General features: G+C 36.5%; 2 protein-coding genes across 2 annotated transcripts; both read right to left on the reverse strand.

The window, feature by feature from the left end:
* Nucleotides 1–429: 429 nt before the first annotated feature.
* LOC127530258 (threonine-rich protein-like) lies at nt 430–6,692 on the reverse strand. The gene is made up of 4 exons (XM_051936614.1): nt 6,387–6,692; nt 5,115–5,408; nt 4,922–5,013; nt 430–626 (listed from the first exon to the last, which is right to left on the reverse strand). The coding sequence occupies exons 1-4, from the start codon at nt 6,684–6,686 to the stop codon at nt 614–616; spliced, it is 699 nt and encodes a 232-aa protein (XP_051792574.1). The 5' UTR covers nt 6,687–6,692; the 3' UTR covers nt 430–613.
* A 2,182-nt stretch (nt 6,693–8,874) lies between these two features.
* On the reverse strand, nt 8,875–20,661 carry LOC110951884 (poly(A) polymerase type 3-like). Its single transcript, XM_022195150.2, has 12 exons — nt 20,470–20,661; nt 14,463–14,645; nt 14,267–14,333; nt 14,096–14,177; nt 13,849–13,958; nt 13,708–13,761; nt 13,497–13,608; nt 13,300–13,389; nt 10,952–11,090; nt 10,759–10,828; nt 10,539–10,659; nt 8,875–10,293 (listed from the first exon to the last, which is right to left on the reverse strand). The coding sequence occupies exons 3-12, from the start codon at nt 14,279–14,281 to the stop codon at nt 10,199–10,201; spliced, it is 888 nt and encodes a 295-aa protein (XP_022050842.2). The 5' UTR covers nt 14,282–14,333; nt 14,463–14,645; nt 20,470–20,661; the 3' UTR covers nt 8,875–10,198.
* Nucleotides 20,662–20,759: the final 98 nt, after the last annotated feature.

Consider the following 20,759-nt stretch of genomic DNA (forward strand, 5'->3'; position numbering starts at 1 on the left):
GATTCACTCTAGCCAACTTTCTTACATCTTCCTGAATGCTTTGCAGAGTCGGTGTTCAGGGACATTTACCTGGGAGCCACATATGCAATCGGTACTTCTTATTTGAAAGACGCAGACTTCTATAAGTCCAGGGAGACGCTGTGATCAGTGTCTGTACTGTAGGTGCAGTACCAATCAAGTTTTCATAACACAAGATTAGCACATTTCTTTACTTCTTTGTACTTGTTTTTTTAACTTAGATATATTTATACAGTATTGGGTTTAATATCTTCTTGAGACTTTGTTGATTTTACACTCTAAATGACTTAACTACTACTACTTCATCAGGTTACAGACACCTGTAGCTCATAACATTAGCTTTCGTATTTTTTTTCTTGCTTCTTTGCTCTCATAACATCTCCTGAAATCAACCCCATGACACAGAAAATCTGCAATGCTAAGAATTTTAATAAAGCTCAATGAATAACAATAATGGTTTAAAATGAAGCAGCCATGAGCAAAATACAATAAGCAAGTAAATAATAATAATAACAAAAATGAAGGAGAAGAATAAAAGATGGCTGGTGATGGAATTTGGAGTTTTCTCTTCAGCCATTCAGTCAGCGGCGGTCAATCAGCTGCGCCTGCTGGAAGAGAAACGAGGTTCAGTCAATATTAAAAGTGTTCAAAACTTCTACATAGGAGCTAAAAATAAACCGCATCGTCTGTACAATATAAGGGATAAACAAACAGATCATTCATCGTATTTAGGCGCATATGTAAGTGAACTAAAAACTTAAATCCAAGGCACTTCAGTAAAAAAACAACTCGATTTGTGAGAATTTTTAGCCTCTTGGATGAGAGGACGACAACGAATCTACACAGACAAAAATCACAAAGATACCAAACATTCTGCGTTATTTTCCCAAGAAATGTCAAGATATCCCAAAATTAAAATCAACACGTAGCACCAATGACTAATTTTCAGCAAAGTCATGAGCAGACGTAAAGAAATATGCGCTACCAGATGTGCAATGCTGAATTTCTGCAAGGAAAAACCGACGCATCCCCGTGAATGACACCTCTCTTCCACCACACTGGTCAGATCACTCAGAGCAGCACATCTACCAGGCCTCCTCTGATCTCACCCAGGAAGGAGACAACACTTTCATATCAATACCCCTGTCATCTCACAATGTGGCATCTCCCCCCTTTGAAGGTACAGTAGCATTGTTGCAGTTGCTCAGATGTGAAACTCGAGCTTTTATCATCCTGTTTTGGGCGAGGAGAAGCGGATTGGGAGATGAAGGAAGCGATTTCTTTTTAACTTGGACCCACCAAAGTGGAAAGAAACAGCGGCGTTGACAGGTGTGTGAAAGGAGTACTGCTGGGTCAACTGGAGAACTTCAGAGACCAGTTTAGAAGACTTCTTAGAGCCTCTCAGAAGACGGAGAGCAGCATGGCTCACCGGCAACGGAGCGAAAACAACACCCAGGAGTTAGCATCCAAGGCTAGCTTCTAAGGACGCCTGCTTTTACGACAGATTATTGTTTTCAGATCTGAGTGCCGGTGCCAGTCCTCTGACAAAGAGGCTTAAGACAGAAGCCAGAGAGATTTGCTCCTTGTCCTGAATTACCAGACAGCTGTAAACTACAAGTCCCATCCCACAGCGGGAGGATCACTCCTCCCATTAGCCTTGGCATAGTGCCGACTACAAATGCGAGATTCGTGGTCGTCGGGAGGCCCGGTTGGGACGAGACCCTCTGTCACTCACCGCGACACATGTCATAAAGTCATTGTATCGCCATCAATCCGGGGACCTAACCACCTCCACAGCAGATGGAGGCCCAGCAGGAAGACAGGGGGCCGTGCCCTGAGCCGGTGCCCCACACAGAGTGCACACGGCAGGAGTACGAGGGGCCACAACTATAGGGGAGCCCCAGACCCCAGACCGGCCCTCCTGTGGATACACCTCTGGATCAAGTCCTAATGTTGTCCATGATTAATTAGATACAAATGTAAGTAAGCCATTAGTCCAAGGAAACAGGCATGCTTTTGGTTTTAGCCTGTTAGCTAACTACTTAACCATCCGTTGTCCTCATTTCCTTGTTTGAAAAAAATGTAAAAATTGAGCAAAAAAAAAAATTCAAAATTCTGAAAATTTGCAAAACCTTCAGGAAGAAAATTCCAATAATTTATTTTAAAAAATTCCCTTAAAAGTTTGATTTAAAAAAATTCCCCCAAATTTGACAAGAAAATTCTTGTAAATATTTTCAAAAAATTTGTAAAAATCTTCCCAAAAAAATCCTAAAAATATCTAGAGTAGATTACATATATATCAGTAAAACTTCTAATATTTTCTTTAAGAACATTCACATAAAAATCGCTGGATTTTGGTTGTTTTTTTTGTGAATATTCTTCAGAAACATTTTTAACTTTTCTTTCCTAAAACCCACCTCTTTTCTTTACTTTTTTATTGTGTATTTTGCTTGTAGTTCTATAATTTTTACCTCATTCTATTGTTTTCATCTTAGTTTTATTATTTTTATCTTTTGATCATGTTTTAATGCTTGTGTACAGCACCTTGGTCTACTCTGGTTGTTTTAGTGCTTTATAAATAAATTTGATTTGATTTTTATTTGATTTGATAAGATTTTTTTTCCACCAAAAAATGTTCAAAGATTTCCCAAAAACGTTGAAAATGTGGACATCTGATGTTTCATTGTGAAAAACATTTTTTCCCCCACATTTTTAAACTTTAAACAACACGAGGGTTAAAAGTTATCTCCCTATAGGTGCATATTCTCTGTATTATTTTCAATCACAGCTCCATCTATCAGCGCACACATAAAGGTCTGCACACTGAGCATAAACACCTGCCCCATATTTACGAGTAAAAATAGTGATAAACATAGTCTGCAAAGGATAAAGATGTCTTGCCTCCCGTGAATGGGGATTTGTAATGATATTCATAAAAAGACCTCCTACTGGGGGCACAGGAAATACTGTTCCTTAGCAACAACATACACACTCTTACAAGCCATATCTTGGGGAATTTTGACCGGATTGGGATGCAAACAACAGAAAACCTTTAACTAGGCCATGTTATGAGGCTGCTCCCTATGGCTGATTATCTACAGTAGGTGTCTCGTCTGGCACAAATCTAGCCCTTAATGATACACACCGCATATCAACAAAACACAACACGGAGGAGAACAGAAGCCAGCGAGAGGTATTCTGCACAACCAAATCTCAGCCCTTTCAGTTCAGCTGAGAATCGTGTAATTAACGTTCCGATATCCATCACGGCTAAATGTCAGCTCTTACTTCTTACACCTTTTAAGCTCTTTTTCAAAGAAATCCTACATGACACTTTTACAAGTTGCTGCACAATGGATGCTTTGTACATTTAAAAGGTCATAAAGTGGTCAACCTTGCTATCTAATTCCTGTTCTCCCTCCAGCACTCAGACTCCATTTCACATTATCAGTTGATGAGAAAATTCTGATGGCTCAGGTGCATTAAAGAAGTCTTACGCCTATTTAACGTAATTAATTATTGAGTCCTGCTCATGACTGTGCATCGCGGGTGTAATGTCAGAAATGATACATTTGCTGAGGAAATATTCAAACCAATTGAAAATATGAAGCTAACTTCTAAGAAAACAGGGCATTCTGTTAGATTTTTCTCTCAAGATATTATTTATACTCGCTGTGCGTGGTGCAAAATAGTCACATCAATACACAAAGTCCATAGTTAATGGTGTTGAATTTTTTTGTGCAGTAAATCTTAAGCACACTTGCTTTTATCCTCTTCATCCAAAAAGGCCTTAAAAACAATTACCATCCCATAATGAGTGATGTTTGTTTCTCCCTGTCATTAATTACAGTTAATCAAAGACAACAGACGACTTAAAAGCATCACTCAGCAAAGAGCTCACAGAGGTCAGCTGACAAAACATTATCTTCTGTGTGCAGCGCTTCCAGGAAAAAACATCAAGCGACACCGCCAAAAAAAATAAAAGAAGAAGAAGAAAATAATAATAATATATATATTCAGTTTTAAGAGCACAACATGACAGATCATCTTCACAAATAGGAAATTATTAATCAGCACCTCACTGCTATTATCTGCAAATTAACAAAGCAGTCGAAATCTTTATTTTCCTTCCTGGAAGTCCAGAATATTCATAAATAAAGAGATGAGTGTGTGTAAAGATGCTCCTATAACTCTAATCTGCACCAGTTTTTTGCTGTCACCAAGTGACTCGTCTTTGAACCGACTCTGTTCACCCACCGCCTCGCTGTGGTCGAGCAGAAAGGCTTCATTGCCCTCTTGTGGTGGAAATATGTCATTAATATGGCAAAAATGACCCGTTTTAAACTTTGAAAATGTGGGGGAAAAAATAATATTTTCACTGTGAAACGTCTGATGTCCACATTTCCAACATTTTTGGGAAATTTTTGAACATTTTTCGGTGGAAAAAAAGGAAATCTTCTTTCAGAACATTCACAATTCGCTGGATTTTGGTTGATTTTTTTGTGAATATTCTTAAAGGAAATATTAGAAGTTTTACTGATATATATGTAATCATTTTAGATATTTTGAGGATTTTTGGGGGGAAGATTTCTACTCATTTTTTGAAAATATTTACAAGACTCTTCTTGCCAAATTTGTTTTTTTAAAATAACACTTTTAAGGAATTATTGGATTTTTTTTCCTGAAGGTTTTGCAAATCCTCAGAAATTTGGGGGATTTTTTTTTTTTTTTTGCTGAATTTTTGGATTTTTTTCAGACAAGAAAACAATATTTTTGGTGCCCATAAATGAACAGGAGGGTTAACAACAGCTCTGGAGGCTCCTAGCAGCGGGCCTAGCTGCTAAGCCGCATGTGAGGAAGGTGGAAGTAGAAGTTTGTGGAGCTTCAGGAGTCAGATTCTTACCTGAGGAGTTGCAGTTTGATGGCACGTTTCACATTTGGAACAGACTTGCTGTAGCAGTAAGACTGGTCAAGCAACTCTTCGGCCGGTACATTCTGAAAAGCAAAGGACAAACCGAGAAGTAAGTCAAGAACTACTCATGTTGTTGTACGCTGACAAGGTATATGAGGATAGTGGAACATATAGTTGAACATACCGAGTCATATTTGGGTTTCTTCGTCTGTGTCTCAAGCTCAGGAGTGCCGGGTCTCTGTCGGACTTTTGGGTTGACGCTGGGAGACGGACTCGTACTGGGCGAGACACTTGCGGTGGGTTTGTCAGAGCCGGTAGTTTTTTTGTCGTCAGTCGGTGTTTCAGAAGCTTTGTGCTTCTTGTGTGAAGTGTCCAGATAGGAAGAAGCAGGTCTCTTTGTGGCCTTTGGAGTCAGGAAGTGTGAAGCAGACGTGCTGGGAGTGGACGGCTGGAAAAGTGAGGGCCGAGACACCGGTGGCTGTAGGAAAGAGGAAAAAATACTCTGTATGTTAGCTAGAAATGTGGGTGAAACAGCCATTCTTTATCGTGCTGAGAGTTAGATGAGAGGCCTGTATGTTAACCCTTGTGTTAAAAATAAAAAAAAATTGTTTCCTTGTCTGAAAAAAATCCCAAACATTCTGCAAAAAAATTCCCCAGATTTCTGAAAATTTGCAAAACCTTCAGGAAGAATATTCCAATAATTCCTTCAAAGTTTCCCTTAAAAATTTATTTTTTAAAAATCTCCTACATTTTTGCAAGAAAAGTCTTGTAAATATTTTTTTTAAAAATGAGTAAAAATCTTCCAAGAAAATCCTAAAAATATCTAAAGTGATTACACATATATATCAGTAAAACTTCTAATATTTTCTTAAGAACATTCACAAAAAAATCAACCAAAATCCAGCGAATTTCGCTGGATTTTGGTTGATTTTTTTGTGAATGTTCTTAAGAAACATTTTAACATTAATTTTTTTCCACCAAAAATGTTCAAAGATTTCCCAAAAATGTTGAAAATGTGGCATGAGAAATTTCACTGTGAAAATATATATTTTTTTCCACATTTTTAAACTTTAAAATGGGTCAATTTTGATCCACAGGACAACAGGAGGGTTAAGTATGAGGCTTGGCTTAGCATAAAAACACAAAACAGGAGGATCATTTAACATGTGAAAAGTGCTATTTCTGGGTTTTGCAGACTTGATGTGCCAAACTATTTCTTGGCTGGGCACAGTTATGTTTCGGAGTCCTGCATAAAACCACAACTTGTATTTTCCACACTTTGTTTTTGTAGCAATTACACACACGAAGTGGTTCTATACTGTATAATAAGCTATGCTAAGTGGCTACTGTCAGATTTACCACACAGCTATGAGGATTGTGTCAGTCCTCTCTTCTGAATCTAAACAAAGACATTTTCATGGGCTGTCATCACCAAAGCACAGATGGGTTTACAAACCTTGTCAGCTGTGAGCTTCTTGGCTGGTGGCTGAGGCAGAGGCTCGGCTTTTCTTTTCATGCCCTGTTTGCCTGCGGTGACGGTTGGCGTGTAACTAGGTGGCGCTGTTGCCGGGTCTGAGCCACGCTTCGGTTTTGGAGTGCAAAGAATGTTTTCACTCGTGATGTATCTGGCTGCTATGGACACCCCCTCCTCAAGGATCTTAGCCTTGTCTGCCAGGTTGTAGACTGTAACAGGACAAAAAAAAACAAAAACACCATTTAGAGGGTCAATATATAACTGCAGGACTTTTTGTAACATAGTTGACATTTTTGCTGTTTTCAGGCCTAAAATCAACATGGCCGCCTATAACCAAACACCACATGGTATTTTTTTACAGAAAGATTCTTCGAAAATATTATAAACTTGTTGTAGTAAACCTGTTGACATGCCATAAATCCACACTTGACTCACACACTACTTTATATTAAATAAGTCAGAAAGCCTTGGAGTCTTCCAGTCTTTCCTTCAGGAGGAAATGACATCATGTGGAGCAGGTCATGTGATCTGGAATTAACACACTTCCTGGAGAGGTGTTTTTGTAATGGGTAGCTTAGTTGAAAGTGATTTCTCGGAAACAGATTTCCATATAAAATGTATATTTTGCCAAAAAAGAAATCTCTGTCATGATTATCTCAATTTAATAAAAAGAACACAATCAAAACTATTTTTAATAAGTTCATTTTATTATTGTTTAGCTAATTAGAAGGTGTTTGTGATTAAATTTGGACGATTATTTAGTTGATATTTTAGTGATATCCAGTCATTTTTTATAAATAAATTATTGTTTCCATAACAAATAATTATGGAATTTGTAGACATGATCATTATGAACATCAAAAACATCAGTTTTCTTTACTCTTAATAAAAAATGTATGCAAGCTAGATCCCACTGACTTCAACGGTCCCTCAAAGCAGTGTTGCTCTGCTTCTACCGATTTTTAAATGAAGTTGAAACAAACTTACTAATATTAGTGAAGTTATGGAGGGTGCAGGACAACTGGTCTTTAAGGTATGCAGAAATCTCCCCTTTAAAGTCGAGTCCCACCAACCACATTCTGCTCTTTCCGCCTCTGAATCAGAATGAAAACATGCCAGTGAGGAGACAACACAGTACAACACATGCAAGTCCAAAAAACAACAATCAAGCATGTAAAGTCAAAAGGTGATAAAAACATCACTAGTTTTTACTTTTTGTTGGCCTTCCTGGGTACAACCAAGGGCTTTACATAGACATGTGCAATGGAGATCCGCCTGTTTCTCTCCAGAAGTCCCACCAGCATCCGGACTTTTGACTCCACCAGGCCGAGCCTTCCAGATAGAAGCAAACAGGATGTTCAGAGAGAGGAAAGCATCGCGGTAGCTGGACGTAAAGTATTCAAACAAGCATGATCTACAGAGATGTCTACATCTGTTCCAGGTTTGCTTCGTACTCACCATTCAAGACGCTGCTTATGTGTCGTATACGATGCTTCCAGCACAACGTAATGCCTTAAAATGTGAGACAGAATCATGGTCATTTGTGTCCCTGCATTGGGACGTTGTACACATGGTGGAATCTTACAAGGTTGATCACATTTAGTTAGTTAGATTGAGCGACTTTCTGATTAATTATTAAAACAGCTACAGAACAGGAATGGCACCATACACAGCTAGTTTAAGTCTTAGACGTGCAATTTAACCCTCCTGTTGTCTTCATTTACGGACACCAAAAAATATTGTTTCCTTGTCTGAAAAAAATCCAAAAATTCTGCAAAAAAATTCCCCAAATTTCTGAAAATTTGCAAAACCTTCAGGAAGAAAATTCCAATAATTCCTTAAAAGTTCCCCTTAAAAGTTTTATTTAAAAAAAAAAAAATCCCCCAAATTTGGCAATACAATTATTGTAAATATTTTCAAAAAATGAGTAAAAATCTTCCAAAAAAATCCCAAAAATACCTAAAGTGATTACATATATATATATCAGTAAAACTTAGAATATTTCCTTTAAGAACATTCACAGAAAATCAAACAAAATCCAGCAAATTTTGCAGAATTTTGGTTTATTTTTTGTGAATATTCTTAAGAAACATTTTTAACATATTTTCCACCAAAAAATGTCGAAAGATTTCCCAAAAATGTTGAAAATGTGGACATCAGACGTTTCACTGTCAAAATACTTTTTTTCCCCGACATTTTAAAACTTTGAAACGGGTCAATTTGACCCAAAGGACGATACAAGGGTTAAAAAATACATTATTGCTATCCATTAATATCTCATTCTTTCATTGCATTGGTTAAAACACTCAAAATTAAGAAACTTCAATGATTTATAAATTCAGTTTTAGCCCAAAAGTGTTGCACAAAAGCTACATCATTAGCTGTATGGAACATACTGTTCTGACCTCTGACTTGTTATTTAACTGTGCAAACTAAGAAAAACAACATATAATACAGGAAAAGACTAAAGTGAGATCAGAACACATGGCACATTTATTCAAAACGTACAAAATACAGTAGTAAGTGCAGCATAAATGACAGAAACTTAACAAGAGGTCAGCAAAAACAATAAATAAATAAGACAGAGAATATTAGCATTAATATTATTAATCCTTGAATACAAGAACATGTTCACCATAGAAGCATCCAGTTTAAAATAATAAAGTTAGATGCAAATTTATGTCTGAAACAGCATATTATCGGTTTAGAAATTACATAAAGGAACCATAAATCCACACAAAACCCAACTTTCACTTCTCAGACATCACAGAATATTTTCAATTAACGACGGCAAACAGCAAAACTTCTCTACCGTTCATTCCACGAGTGGAATTCAGCAAAGTTAGGTGCAAATGTAAATACAACAGCTGATCCACTGTTTAATTTACTCCATCAGGCTTCGTGTACATTAAGTTAATCACAGCGGAAAACGTTTCCCACATTCATTATTTGAGTGTCATTCAAGAAATTGTCATCACACAGAACAACACATAAAAACAGGAATGGGAAATGAAACCAGAATAGAACAAACATCCAAACCAGCACGCACTGTAAAAAGTGTAAAATGTGAAACAAATCATTTCATTGTGACCTAAATACATGATAAAAGCCATTTTTACAACCAAGTACAAATATGTCTTCATTAACCCTCGTGTTGTCCTGTGGGTCAAACTGACCTGTTTTAAAGTTTGAAAATGTGGAAAACATATATATTTTTATGTCCACATTTTCAACATTTTTGGGAAATTTTTGAACAGTTTTTGGTGGGAGGAAAAGAAATGTTAAAAAAGTGTTTCTTCAAGAGCATTCACAAAAAAAAACAAAAAACAAAATCCAGCTAAATTCACTGGAAATAAATATTAGAAGTTTTACTGATTTATATGTAATCACTTTACATATTTTTATGATTTTTTTTGCAAGATTTTTGTAATTTTTAAAAATTATTTGCAAGAACTTTCTTTCCAAATTTGGGGAATTTTCTTCATGAAGGTTTTGCAAATTTTCAGAAATTTGGGGAATTTTTTGCAGATTTTTTTTTTTTTTTCAGACAAGGAAACAATATTTTTTGGCGCCAGAAAATGAAGACAACAGGAGGATTAAAAAAGTAAAAAGCAACATCAAATATATTCCTATTTGGAGGCACAATTGAGGTTTAAGGCACTGATACTGAGGCAGAAAGAGAAAATCATACAGTTTTATCAATGCAACAGATGTATACAGTTAAAATCTTAGAAATTAAGGAGTGTTCCCTTGGATTCTGTACATGGCAAACTTGATTTTTATGTTCATGTAGCTTATACGTACTGGTACTTCTCAAAGAAGTCCGGTTTTTCAAAGAGTTTGGACCAGTTCGCTTCCTTCTGCTGTATTTGTTGAGCAATGGCATGGCCTGAAAAGGGAAAAGGAAAAGGAAAGCTTGTTAAAAATCAAGGCAAAACAACGTTCCAGCAATTTGTTAACAGCATAAAAATATATTCAATCATGTGAACTTAATCAAGGATAACAGTGCAGTCAGTAAAGGCTGAACACCTTCAACTGATTTAGTATTAAAGCGCTACAGTAACATTTAACTGGACCACAGTGCAGGGAGTGAACTGAGAACATTTGGAGGCTATCAGCTCAGACACAGCGTACCTCTTTGGATCTCCTTTGTCAAGACATCTAAGGTGGAGCGAGACACGTTGACCGAGGTGTTCTGCTGAGGGTAAGCAGGGGTGATGATGGCCATTTGGTGGTGGCGGTCGCTTGGATTCACCTGGAAATGATAGAAGAACACAGCATTTTGAGCTCACTCGTGCTTCTGAACAAACTGGTTTGATTCTGCTAAAAATGAAAAACTCTGCTGAGGTCTTACGTTGGGATTCCAGATATTGGGGTCCAAGCAGTTCTTGACTCGATGCAGGTGAATTGGGACAGGCCAAATCCTGGAATAGAACAAGATTATTCAAATTGACATGCAGCCACACTTTCACAGTGGAAGCAACCCAACCTCAGACATGTTTTTATTTTCATTTACTAAGGAAACCAGAAATGTGTCGACAACTCACCACATGGAGTAGACCTTGAAGAACTTGATCACCAGGGTGGCTGGTGTGGCGTTCGGGTACACCTGGCAAATTCTGGCCACCAAAATAGCCCATGACACACCGCCCAAGAAGCCCAGCGAGTTGGAGTAAATGTTGCGCTCTGAAGGCGAGAAAAAGACGACAAAAAAGATTAGAACAGCTCTAGCTCTTGCTATAATCGACGGTCAATCAAGAGATTACAAAGTAGTGAGAACTTTTGGGTGCTCATGTTTTATTTCACGTTGATACTTCTTCCAAATACAATTACTACAGTTGTAACTTTTGCTCAAAATTGATGTTAAATTGATGGAAAAGAAGTCAATTAGCGCTCAGACTACAAAGGAGTCAGCTAGCTTCTCTTAATATGACACGAGCTTCTCTGAAAACATGATTTGTGAAGTTTTAAGGTGTCTAAAATATTGACATTGTGCTCTTTTTGTCCTGCATTTCTCTATTTCAGTATTTGTATCTTCATGGATCAATTAGGCTGTTATTGATGGATGAGGGTGATTAATTCCGCATGCTGTTCTTGTCATCGCCATCAAAGTGCGGTGGCAAAATATCTTTGCTCACTTTAACTCAAAAGTCAGTAAAAAACAAACTTCCCTGACGCAAACCACCGTGAATCAAAACAGAAGACTAAACCTAACCCTCTGTCGGGCTTCTCATTTTGATTATTCACATTGGTATTGATCGGAAAGATGACAAATAAAAGCTAAAAAAAAAGTGCTTTGAAATGTTTCTGTCATTTTTGAAGACAAAAAAGTGAGAAAAGTGATTATTAAATATTACAAATACTCACAAAAATAATTATCTTTCATGCAGGAGATCTAACAAACATCCAAGAAACACTGTTCTCTCTGATTGAGCGGTCGGGTTAAATTAAATTTTGCTTTGTGACTGGATGAGATGACTCCACAAAGACGCTTTTGTGCAACACCGACTCTCAGTATACAGACAAGTAAACATACAAACCGTTTATTTCTGCTTATGTTTTTGGAAAGTGCTCGCATGAGAACACATTTCAATTTAATACCAGACATACTGAAAAAACATGAGCTCCGGTGAAGTAAAATGCGAGCAATATGTCCAAAATGATGTTGTGTGTGATGTTTCAAGGGCACAGTGTAGTTCATGCTTTCAAAGCTCCACCTTTGTCAGTTTTAAGAGACAATGTAAGACATGGCTGATTAACAGTCCAACATGTGAACACTGAGGAATTCAGGCCTTTTAACAACAGGCTCTTTAACTGTATGCGCTTTATGGCAGGCTTTGCTTAGAAAGCACTTTTTTAAAATAGTAGGGCAGGTTTAACCCAGTCAGTATTCATTTGTCGTTGTCTATGCTTTACTACATTGTTTTTTATACGTCTGTAATCCTGTATGTTTTTCTTTTATGTGTGGAACAAAAGATGGAAATTAGCCTCATACTAAATCCAGCATATTTACTGCAACCCCGTGTAAACTATTGTGAGATTATATGTTCATTAATATGCACTGTCCCATCCAAATACATAAATAAATCAATGCCTTTTACACTGACAGATTTTCAGAAAGCAAACAAAGCACTAAAATAAGACAGTTATGAAATCATTTTGGGTGCGATCGACGTGTAATCCTGCTTTGAACAAAGCCGGTTAGAAAAAGTGTAATCTAATCTGAATACTTTTGGATTACTTGTAGAACATTTTAAAGTCAAACGCTGAAAATATTGCACATGATTCCGCAAATACAGTTTTTTTATAACATCTCGAAACACGTTCAGTCAGGGCCGGCCGCTGGCATAAACACTCTATGCCGTTGTTTATAGCCACATCCACTAGAGGGGGCCACACCACAATAAGTGTGTGATTCGCATTTTATCCCTGTCTTTATTCCAATAAAACATAAATCTGTTAATGCTGTTAATCATGTGCATGTGTGTTTTAATCCAATTACAAACTGTGCACGTGATTTAGTTGCCCTGTGCATGTTTTGGGGCCACAAAAAAAATCTTGCTTAGGGCCACCAAAGTCCAAGGGCCGGCCCTGCGTTCAGTGCAAACAAAATTGCATTTTCATCGTTAACAATTATTCAAATCAAACTACAAACACGGTACAGGCACTAACTCCACTAACTACGGACGTACTTTGTGTATTCTACAACATGTATAGGATGCTGTTTCTGTGTTGGAACTATTTTGGAAGAACGTTTTGCTGCTGCTTGAACCTTATATCCTGACCCAACACTGCTATTTTTATTCTAAATGCTTGTCTAAGAAGCCTTGCATGTGGAGTGCAGTTTTCTTGAGCAAATCACGTTGACTGTCATGAAAAAAAGCACTGAACTCACGTTTGGCCCAAAGCTTGATGACTCTCAAAGCGACTCTGAAGTTCTGTACGTTGGGCACATGCTGCAGGATCTCTTCTGCAACTCTGTAGCCTACAATTAAATAGAATAAAGAAAGATTACTATACAAATAATGGCAGTAAACTGGGCACAATGTAGATGTAGGATTTTCGATGAGTGACAGTTAATCTGAGGCTTACCGTTGAGACTCCTGATGCAGTACTTATCAAGGCCTAACACATATTTGTCATCGAGAAGGTTGAGTTTTTCAGGAACGCTCTTCTGCGCCAGCCGGCCGAAGACTAAGTCAATCTATACAGTAATTGAAACACAAAAACAACGAGTGAGAGGAATGCAAACAAAACCTGCTAGAGACAGTGAAGGTTGAAAGTTTGTCTCAAACCAAGTTACCTCAATGCCTTCATAGGTCAGTTTGATGACAGGAACGTACGTCTCTTCGATGGCCTGTGGGCGACAACATTGTCAGTCTCTAACACTACTGAGAAAAACATCATTTAACTCGTATACAAGGAATCTTATTGAATAACTAACCCGTATGTCCTTGACTTCCTTCTGGGCTTTAAGCTTCTCAAAGAAGGAAGTGAAAAAGTCTTTTCTGTCAAGAAATCCAGGTCCGACACAGAGAGCATCAATATCGGCACCTGGCGACACAAAACAGACGCATATGAGAGGAAAGTCAGGAAAATGGGCAAAAAAAACTGCTGCACTGCACTGCTTCATTTTAGATTCAGAATAAACACATTCAGGAAAAAAATTCTTATTCGTTAAGCTAATTTACCTTTGGCGTGGACTCCCAGATGATAAGAGCCAAATGGTAAGAGCTTGCCTCCAACTTTGTCTTTGACCACTTCAGGTACATTCTGAAATCAAAAAGCACAATAATGTAAATGTACCGTCTTCTGTTTAAAAAAATAACACAGAAAAAAACTGCTCACCAACAACTTCTTACCATCTCATCGCACATTTCTTGGAGCCATTCCTTATAGAGTGTCTCCAGTCTTTTCAAAACCGTTTCTCTGCAAATGAAAAAGAATGTATTTTTCAGATTAATGTAAAGCAAAGAACGGTCACATTCACCTGAATTCTTTCGTTACTAAAGATGCTACAACTTGAAAACAGTGACACGGGAAAAATCTGCATCAAACCTGTGCTGGAGCTCCTCTTTGCTCTCATATATGTCATATGATTGCAAAGTTTCAGTCAGTTTTTTGGTCAAGATCAGGTCATCCTCTCCAGGGAAATCCTCGCTGATAGGACCGGAGGGCCCGGACCACTTGGGTGGGGGCTGAACCGGTGCTGGGGAGGTGGTAGTTAGGTTCTGTTTTTTGCTGAAATGAGATATTTACATGTTAACACAGCATGGTTAGATGTAAAAAACGTAATACTCCCACTGCTTTAACACATCTGAAATAAACTGTATGCATCAGTAAAGGAACTATTCACACGTATTAAATACTTGTAAACTTTTGAAAACTATTCACAGGTATTTTAAATCAAATGTTACATAAATAAAAGTATGTCACGATTGCTGTTTTTTTAAGCATCTCTAAACTTTTTCAATGCAAACAAAAATCCATCTTGTATATTCATCATTTATAATTCATCAAATCAAGTTACAAACACAGTACTGCCACAAACACAGTTAACAAATAATTTCTGTAATTAGTAACATAATTTATTGAATTACAGTTCAATCTACTTTCTATATTACTTTTGATTACATGTGGATTATTTTGAAATCAAACACTGAAGATATTCCACAAAGATTGTTTATTTTCAAACATCTCAACAAACATATTCAATGCAAACAACATTCATTTTGCATATTCATTGTTTACAGCTTCGCACATTAAATTAACCTCACAAATAACGCACAAAGCAAAGAAAATGCACAAAAATGAGAAATATGAAACCATGTGGGATGTAGTCAAGAACATCTACTCCTGCTTTGCATGAGGAAAAACAAAGGGTTGTAATATTGGTGTTAATGTGTGACGATCAGTGTCAGAAGATTTTGGCACTGATTGTCAGTTAATGATTACCAGCACATCAATTTCTGTAATTAGTCAAATAAATTACTGAATTACAGAGTTCAATCTATTGCAACATGTGGATTATTTTAAAATCAAACACTTAAAGTATTGGACCTTAGTCCAGAATTATTGTTTATTTTCAAATGTCTCAAAACATTTTCAATGCAAACAAAAATGCATTTCGTATTTCCATCCTGTACAGCTTATTAAATTAAATTGCCCTCACAAAAAAGTACCCAAGAAAACTACAGGCAGACTGAGCGTATTCTACAACTTTCAGAAATCCAAAAAATGCACAAAAATGAGACAAATATGAAATCATTTCAGATGCAGTCAAGAACATGTCAAGAACATAATAATCAGTGTCAGATTTTGACATATAGTCAGTAAATAAATAACAATTTCTGTAATTAGTAACATAATTTATTGAAATACAGTATGCAATCTATTCTGAGTACATGTGGATTCTTTTAAAGTCAAACACTTAAAGTATTGCACCTTATTCCAATATTTTTTCCCCAAACATCTCAAAACATTTTCAATGCAATCCTGCTTTGAATGAAGACCAACAAAGAGCAGCAATATCTGTATTAATGTGTAATAATTCACTGTCAGAAAATTTTGACATTTAGTCAGTTAAGTCAAACACTGAAGATATTGCACCTTTTTCCAAAATGTTTTATTTCTAAACATCTCAAACGATTTTCAGTGCAAGCAGAAGAAAAAAAATCACACTTTTTCAATTTTTAGGTACATTTTTTGTTCAAAAGATTGTGTGCAAATAGAAATTAAATTTCTCAGATAAAAGCAGTAAAGAAAAATGTAGCATTTCCCTCTACAGTATAAAAAAGTAGCATGAAAGTTTGGTACCAGACTCAAAGTACTTGTTTAAATCCCAAAACAGACATGAATATTATTCCAAAACTTTAAAAAGTACAAGCTCGCACCAAATTCACCAAGAAGAAATCACTTAAATTTTTTTTTCAAAAATTAAAAAAAAAATAAAAATTGAAAACGAGTCAAGTACTTACCCAGCCATTGCAGCGATATAAAAAGCACTTGTTTGTTGATATGGAGCAGTAAAAGTGTAGTTTTCCCTGAGTATAGCAGCGAAATCCGTAAAGCCTCCACACAGTCTGAGAGCAGTCGTGGAACTAAAGAGTGATTCCAGATAGGTAGAAAGCAATGACGCCAAACTTTAAACAAAAACACAATTCAAATCAAAACAAGTAATGAATTGTAATAGGCTAGGCTAGCCTAGCTAATGCTAGCTTTGTGATTACTGAGGTTCTTAATACAGCGGAATATTAGCTGAGCAGCAGTAAAAATGCACAATAATCTGTCCACCAGCCAGATATAATATTATCTGTCCATTAGCCAGATTTACTGTAATCGGTCCTTCTGTTTTCTTAAGCTAATAGCGCCATGCTATATTAGCTCGCCAGCTAAAGCTAGCAAGCTAGCTAGTCCTATAAAGTCAATTCACCAAACACTACCTTTTATGCCAGGAAATGATATATAACAATGAATGAAGGTGTAAAGAGTACAACTTTGGTCATAATCAAATCATTTAAAGAAAAAAAATCCAGTAATTTCTGTAAAAGTTTAAAAAAAACATTCTGCACACTACTACACTGTCTATAAATATGTTCATATTATTTTGTACACAGCTACATGTCATAAGATGAATTCCTAAATTAAATCAAATCAATACAATATATACAAATAATAACTACATACATATGTGTATAGACACATAGTCCTTACTATACAGTTTGTATAATAACCTCTGCAATATATACTGCATACATACATATATCTATATATATAATCTGTAGCCTACATAATATGTGTAATAGTTTATAATACAGCGCATGTGTGTTAGGGCGTATGCTATACTGTACATCAGGAACAAAAGCTTCATCAGCACACTATTTGTATTTACACTCTCGCACTCGTACACATATGCACACCCCCTAACGGCAATGTACTGGCATCTGCCAAAACTGCAGCTGACCATCCAGGTTTCCTAGAGCCAAATGAATGTTCATCCAGAGGTGGTTTCCAGCTTCTGGTCAGCTATTTTTTGTTATTTCATTTTTTCAAACCAGCGTGATGCTGGCTGTCTAAAGGAGCATGGTCTACCTCATTGGTGCATGTTTGGTCTGCTACTAAAACCATCATCCTGACCGCTGGTGGTACACTAAATATTCTCCAAATACAGCTTTGAAGATTGTGATTTGAATTAGGATTACATCTAATCCTTTTTGAACTACAGTTTTATTACAGGATTGCCATTTGCTATAATGTAGATTCTTATGTATCTATATATAAAGTAATATACTGTAGAAAGCCTATAGTAACTGTAATAACATATGTATGGTTCATATAATGGGCAGTCTGCATATTTTATAAATATACAATATCTTTGTATGTAACAAATGTGGAGTAAACAGGAATAAGACACCCCTCTAAGAACAATGACTATTTCTTTTCTCCTATAGATGGAGGGATGGATTGGTTCTCAATATAATTACAATGACAGGGCAGATGCCGCCTCTACTGGGGGAATCTCACTTATATATATATATACATATATATATAAATGTTAGATAACACATACGAGACACAGGAACTCTGACACATTTATTTCATAGGACATATGTAGAAAAGAGACAAATATATCCACGAGTTTCAAACAGACTCCCACACAGTCTTAACTTCCAAGAATATATTCATTAGCAAAGTTTCAGTGTTAGAACTGCATCAGGTAAATGGTTTAGTACAAACTGAAAGGAGTGGTTGTGACTGCCATAAATGAACATCTGCTTAAATTGTGTTTGTTTGGGAACATCTTCATCGCTTCATTGCTATGTAATGCAGTTATTGAGAATGCAGTTTTGGCAGGATTTTAGTGTTCATATTTGAGGACTAAACCCATGGTTGGCTTCTCTTCTCTTCCTATCAAACCATTTGCCTGACAATGGTTTAGCACTAAAATGTCATTACCGTAATAAATATATTCTTGCAAGTTAGACAGTGTGCAGGAGGCTGTTTGAAACTCTTGGTTACACCGGTCACATGAAATAGATGTGTTCATTTGTCTTGAATGTGTTGTGTAACATTTATGCTGAAGGTGAAGCATCAAATTTTACAACTAAAGTTAGGCTTATGCACAAGTGAGAACTTACTTTTCCTAAAAGTAAAGCATGGGGTCAGATTCCCTAAGCAGAGGGGGCATTTTCGTTGAGTTCTTGGGTCCCTTTCCCAAGTTTTCACATTTTGTTTCATGAAATCAAAGATGAAGTCTATGACTGAATTACCTTCTACCTGTCTCAGTCCAGTTTTCTCCGCATTTAATTTCACACCAGTGCTTCACTAACGATCTCATAAAAAAATGATCTAAATGTAGATCAGTATTGGTTTTAGTTGAATAATTATGCTGTTTACTTTAGATGTTTATTTGACAAGGATATTTTTAATCGTTGTTTTAGTTTCATTTATGTTTGTTTCACTGATTTGTCTGATTAGTTTTTTTTGTAAATTTTGTTTATTTTGTAAGGGGAGAGTAGCACTATATGCACTTCATGGTGCACAAGTAGGCAGGTACAGGAGCAGCATGCACTGGGGAGGTTTCCGGACATCGTTGTTTTGGCTTATATGGAATGTTTATAAATGTAACGATGTATTTTGAAATATTTTTTTCCAGCTAAGTTTGAAAAACTGACACAAAATACAGAATTTGTCTGACAGTGTGTTATATGTTGAATTTTTTTGCCCAATTGGCAATCACAACAAACATGTTTGGCTAGTATAGAATTTTTAGGAATATAACTATATTATTATTGTAAATGACACAAAATTTAGAATTAGCCTAACAGCAAGTTTTATTTGAATATTACTTTCCTGGCTGGCAATAATAACACACACAAAAACATAAGGAAATTCCTGGGCAAAGAAATTTTGGCTAATGTAACACTTGATATGTTAAAACTATAAATATATTATAGATAGACCAGTATCAGAAGGATAGGACACTCGGAGCCTGAAGTCTGAACATCAATAAAGAGACACAAAGCAGGAAATAAATTTGCCAAAAAGGTGTATAATAACCCCACTTTAACTGCACAACAAAAATATGACAGTACAATTAAGGACAAAATAATAAAGCACACACAATGACATAAAGAAAGTGTCTGAGTCCAGTCTTTTAGTGTTAAGTCATTGGATTGAACGTTGGGGCCCAATCCAGATGTGTGTGTGTCTTTTATCTGTCATATCGCACTGTGAAGGCAGTAAATTCTTTGTAGAAACAATCTTCCTCTCTGTCTCTCAACATCTTGTAGGTTGGCTCGCCATTCAGTTAACTGGAACCTCAGTTCTCTGATGGATGAATCCTTTAACAGATGCTCTGCTGGATGCTGGACAGATCCAGAAATTCGCCCTTTACCAAAACCTGACCTATAGACAGGTCATACATCCAAATAAAGTACTATCCACATATCATCATCAAATTTGGCTGCATCTTACTTCAACACTTGGCATGAAACATTACCAAGCATCAGTATAACCTTTGCTTGATTTCGCAAGTTTCAATTACATCTTTTGTACAACAAACATCAATTTCTCAAACTCGATTGCATCATAAATCATCACTGTAGCAGTATTAACAATATTAACAACATGAAATAGATTGGCTTAAAGTTATAGATAATTAATTTACTTTTATAAGGCACATTATGGCATTTTATTGCACTTACCACACTGTAAACTGCTGAAGCTCAGTGTTAGAAAGCTAAACTCTATAGCAAGACAATATAACTGAGTAAATACAGTTAACATCCATCAAACTTAAACTTAACTTATTTACAGAAGCTCGGTTACACACTATGACTTTAACAGAGTCACTTTAAACTTCATGCCACTAATATTCACACTTCTATATGCTAAAAACATGGATTGCTAAGCACATTTTTCCGCGGTCCAAATGCTAATGCTATTAGCACAGGCCTAGGGGATTTCCTATTAAATCCGTTAGCATCGCGGCTAGCGCGAGACAATTTTTCACTCGGAAATTTCCTAAACACTGACAACAGATAGCGGACTTTTCTTTACTCACTAATAAATCCGACAGCTGTACCCTCAGTTATGAACAGTAAGATCGAAGTTAACCCCTCTTAAATATTCATTTTGAACAGAATCTGGCATAGCAGGAAATGTGTCCGAAGCATGAGCAGCATGACGATTTCGAACCAGCAAAGGATGCTGGGAGAATCGCCTGGCTGATTAATGTAGTCCAGCCCATGATCCAGCCAACCGGTCTCCCCCTAGTGTCAATTTGTGGTAACCCTGGTAAAAACACACCACTAAAATAGTTTGACGGCTCCAACCAGACATTTATCTGTTTCT

The sequence above is a fragment of the Acanthochromis polyacanthus genome, chromosome 16, assembly GCF_021347895.1.
Source record: "Acanthochromis polyacanthus isolate Apoly-LR-REF ecotype Palm Island chromosome 16, KAUST_Apoly_ChrSc, whole genome shotgun sequence".
Taxonomy (NCBI): domain Eukaryota; kingdom Metazoa; phylum Chordata; class Actinopteri; family Pomacentridae; genus Acanthochromis; species Acanthochromis polyacanthus.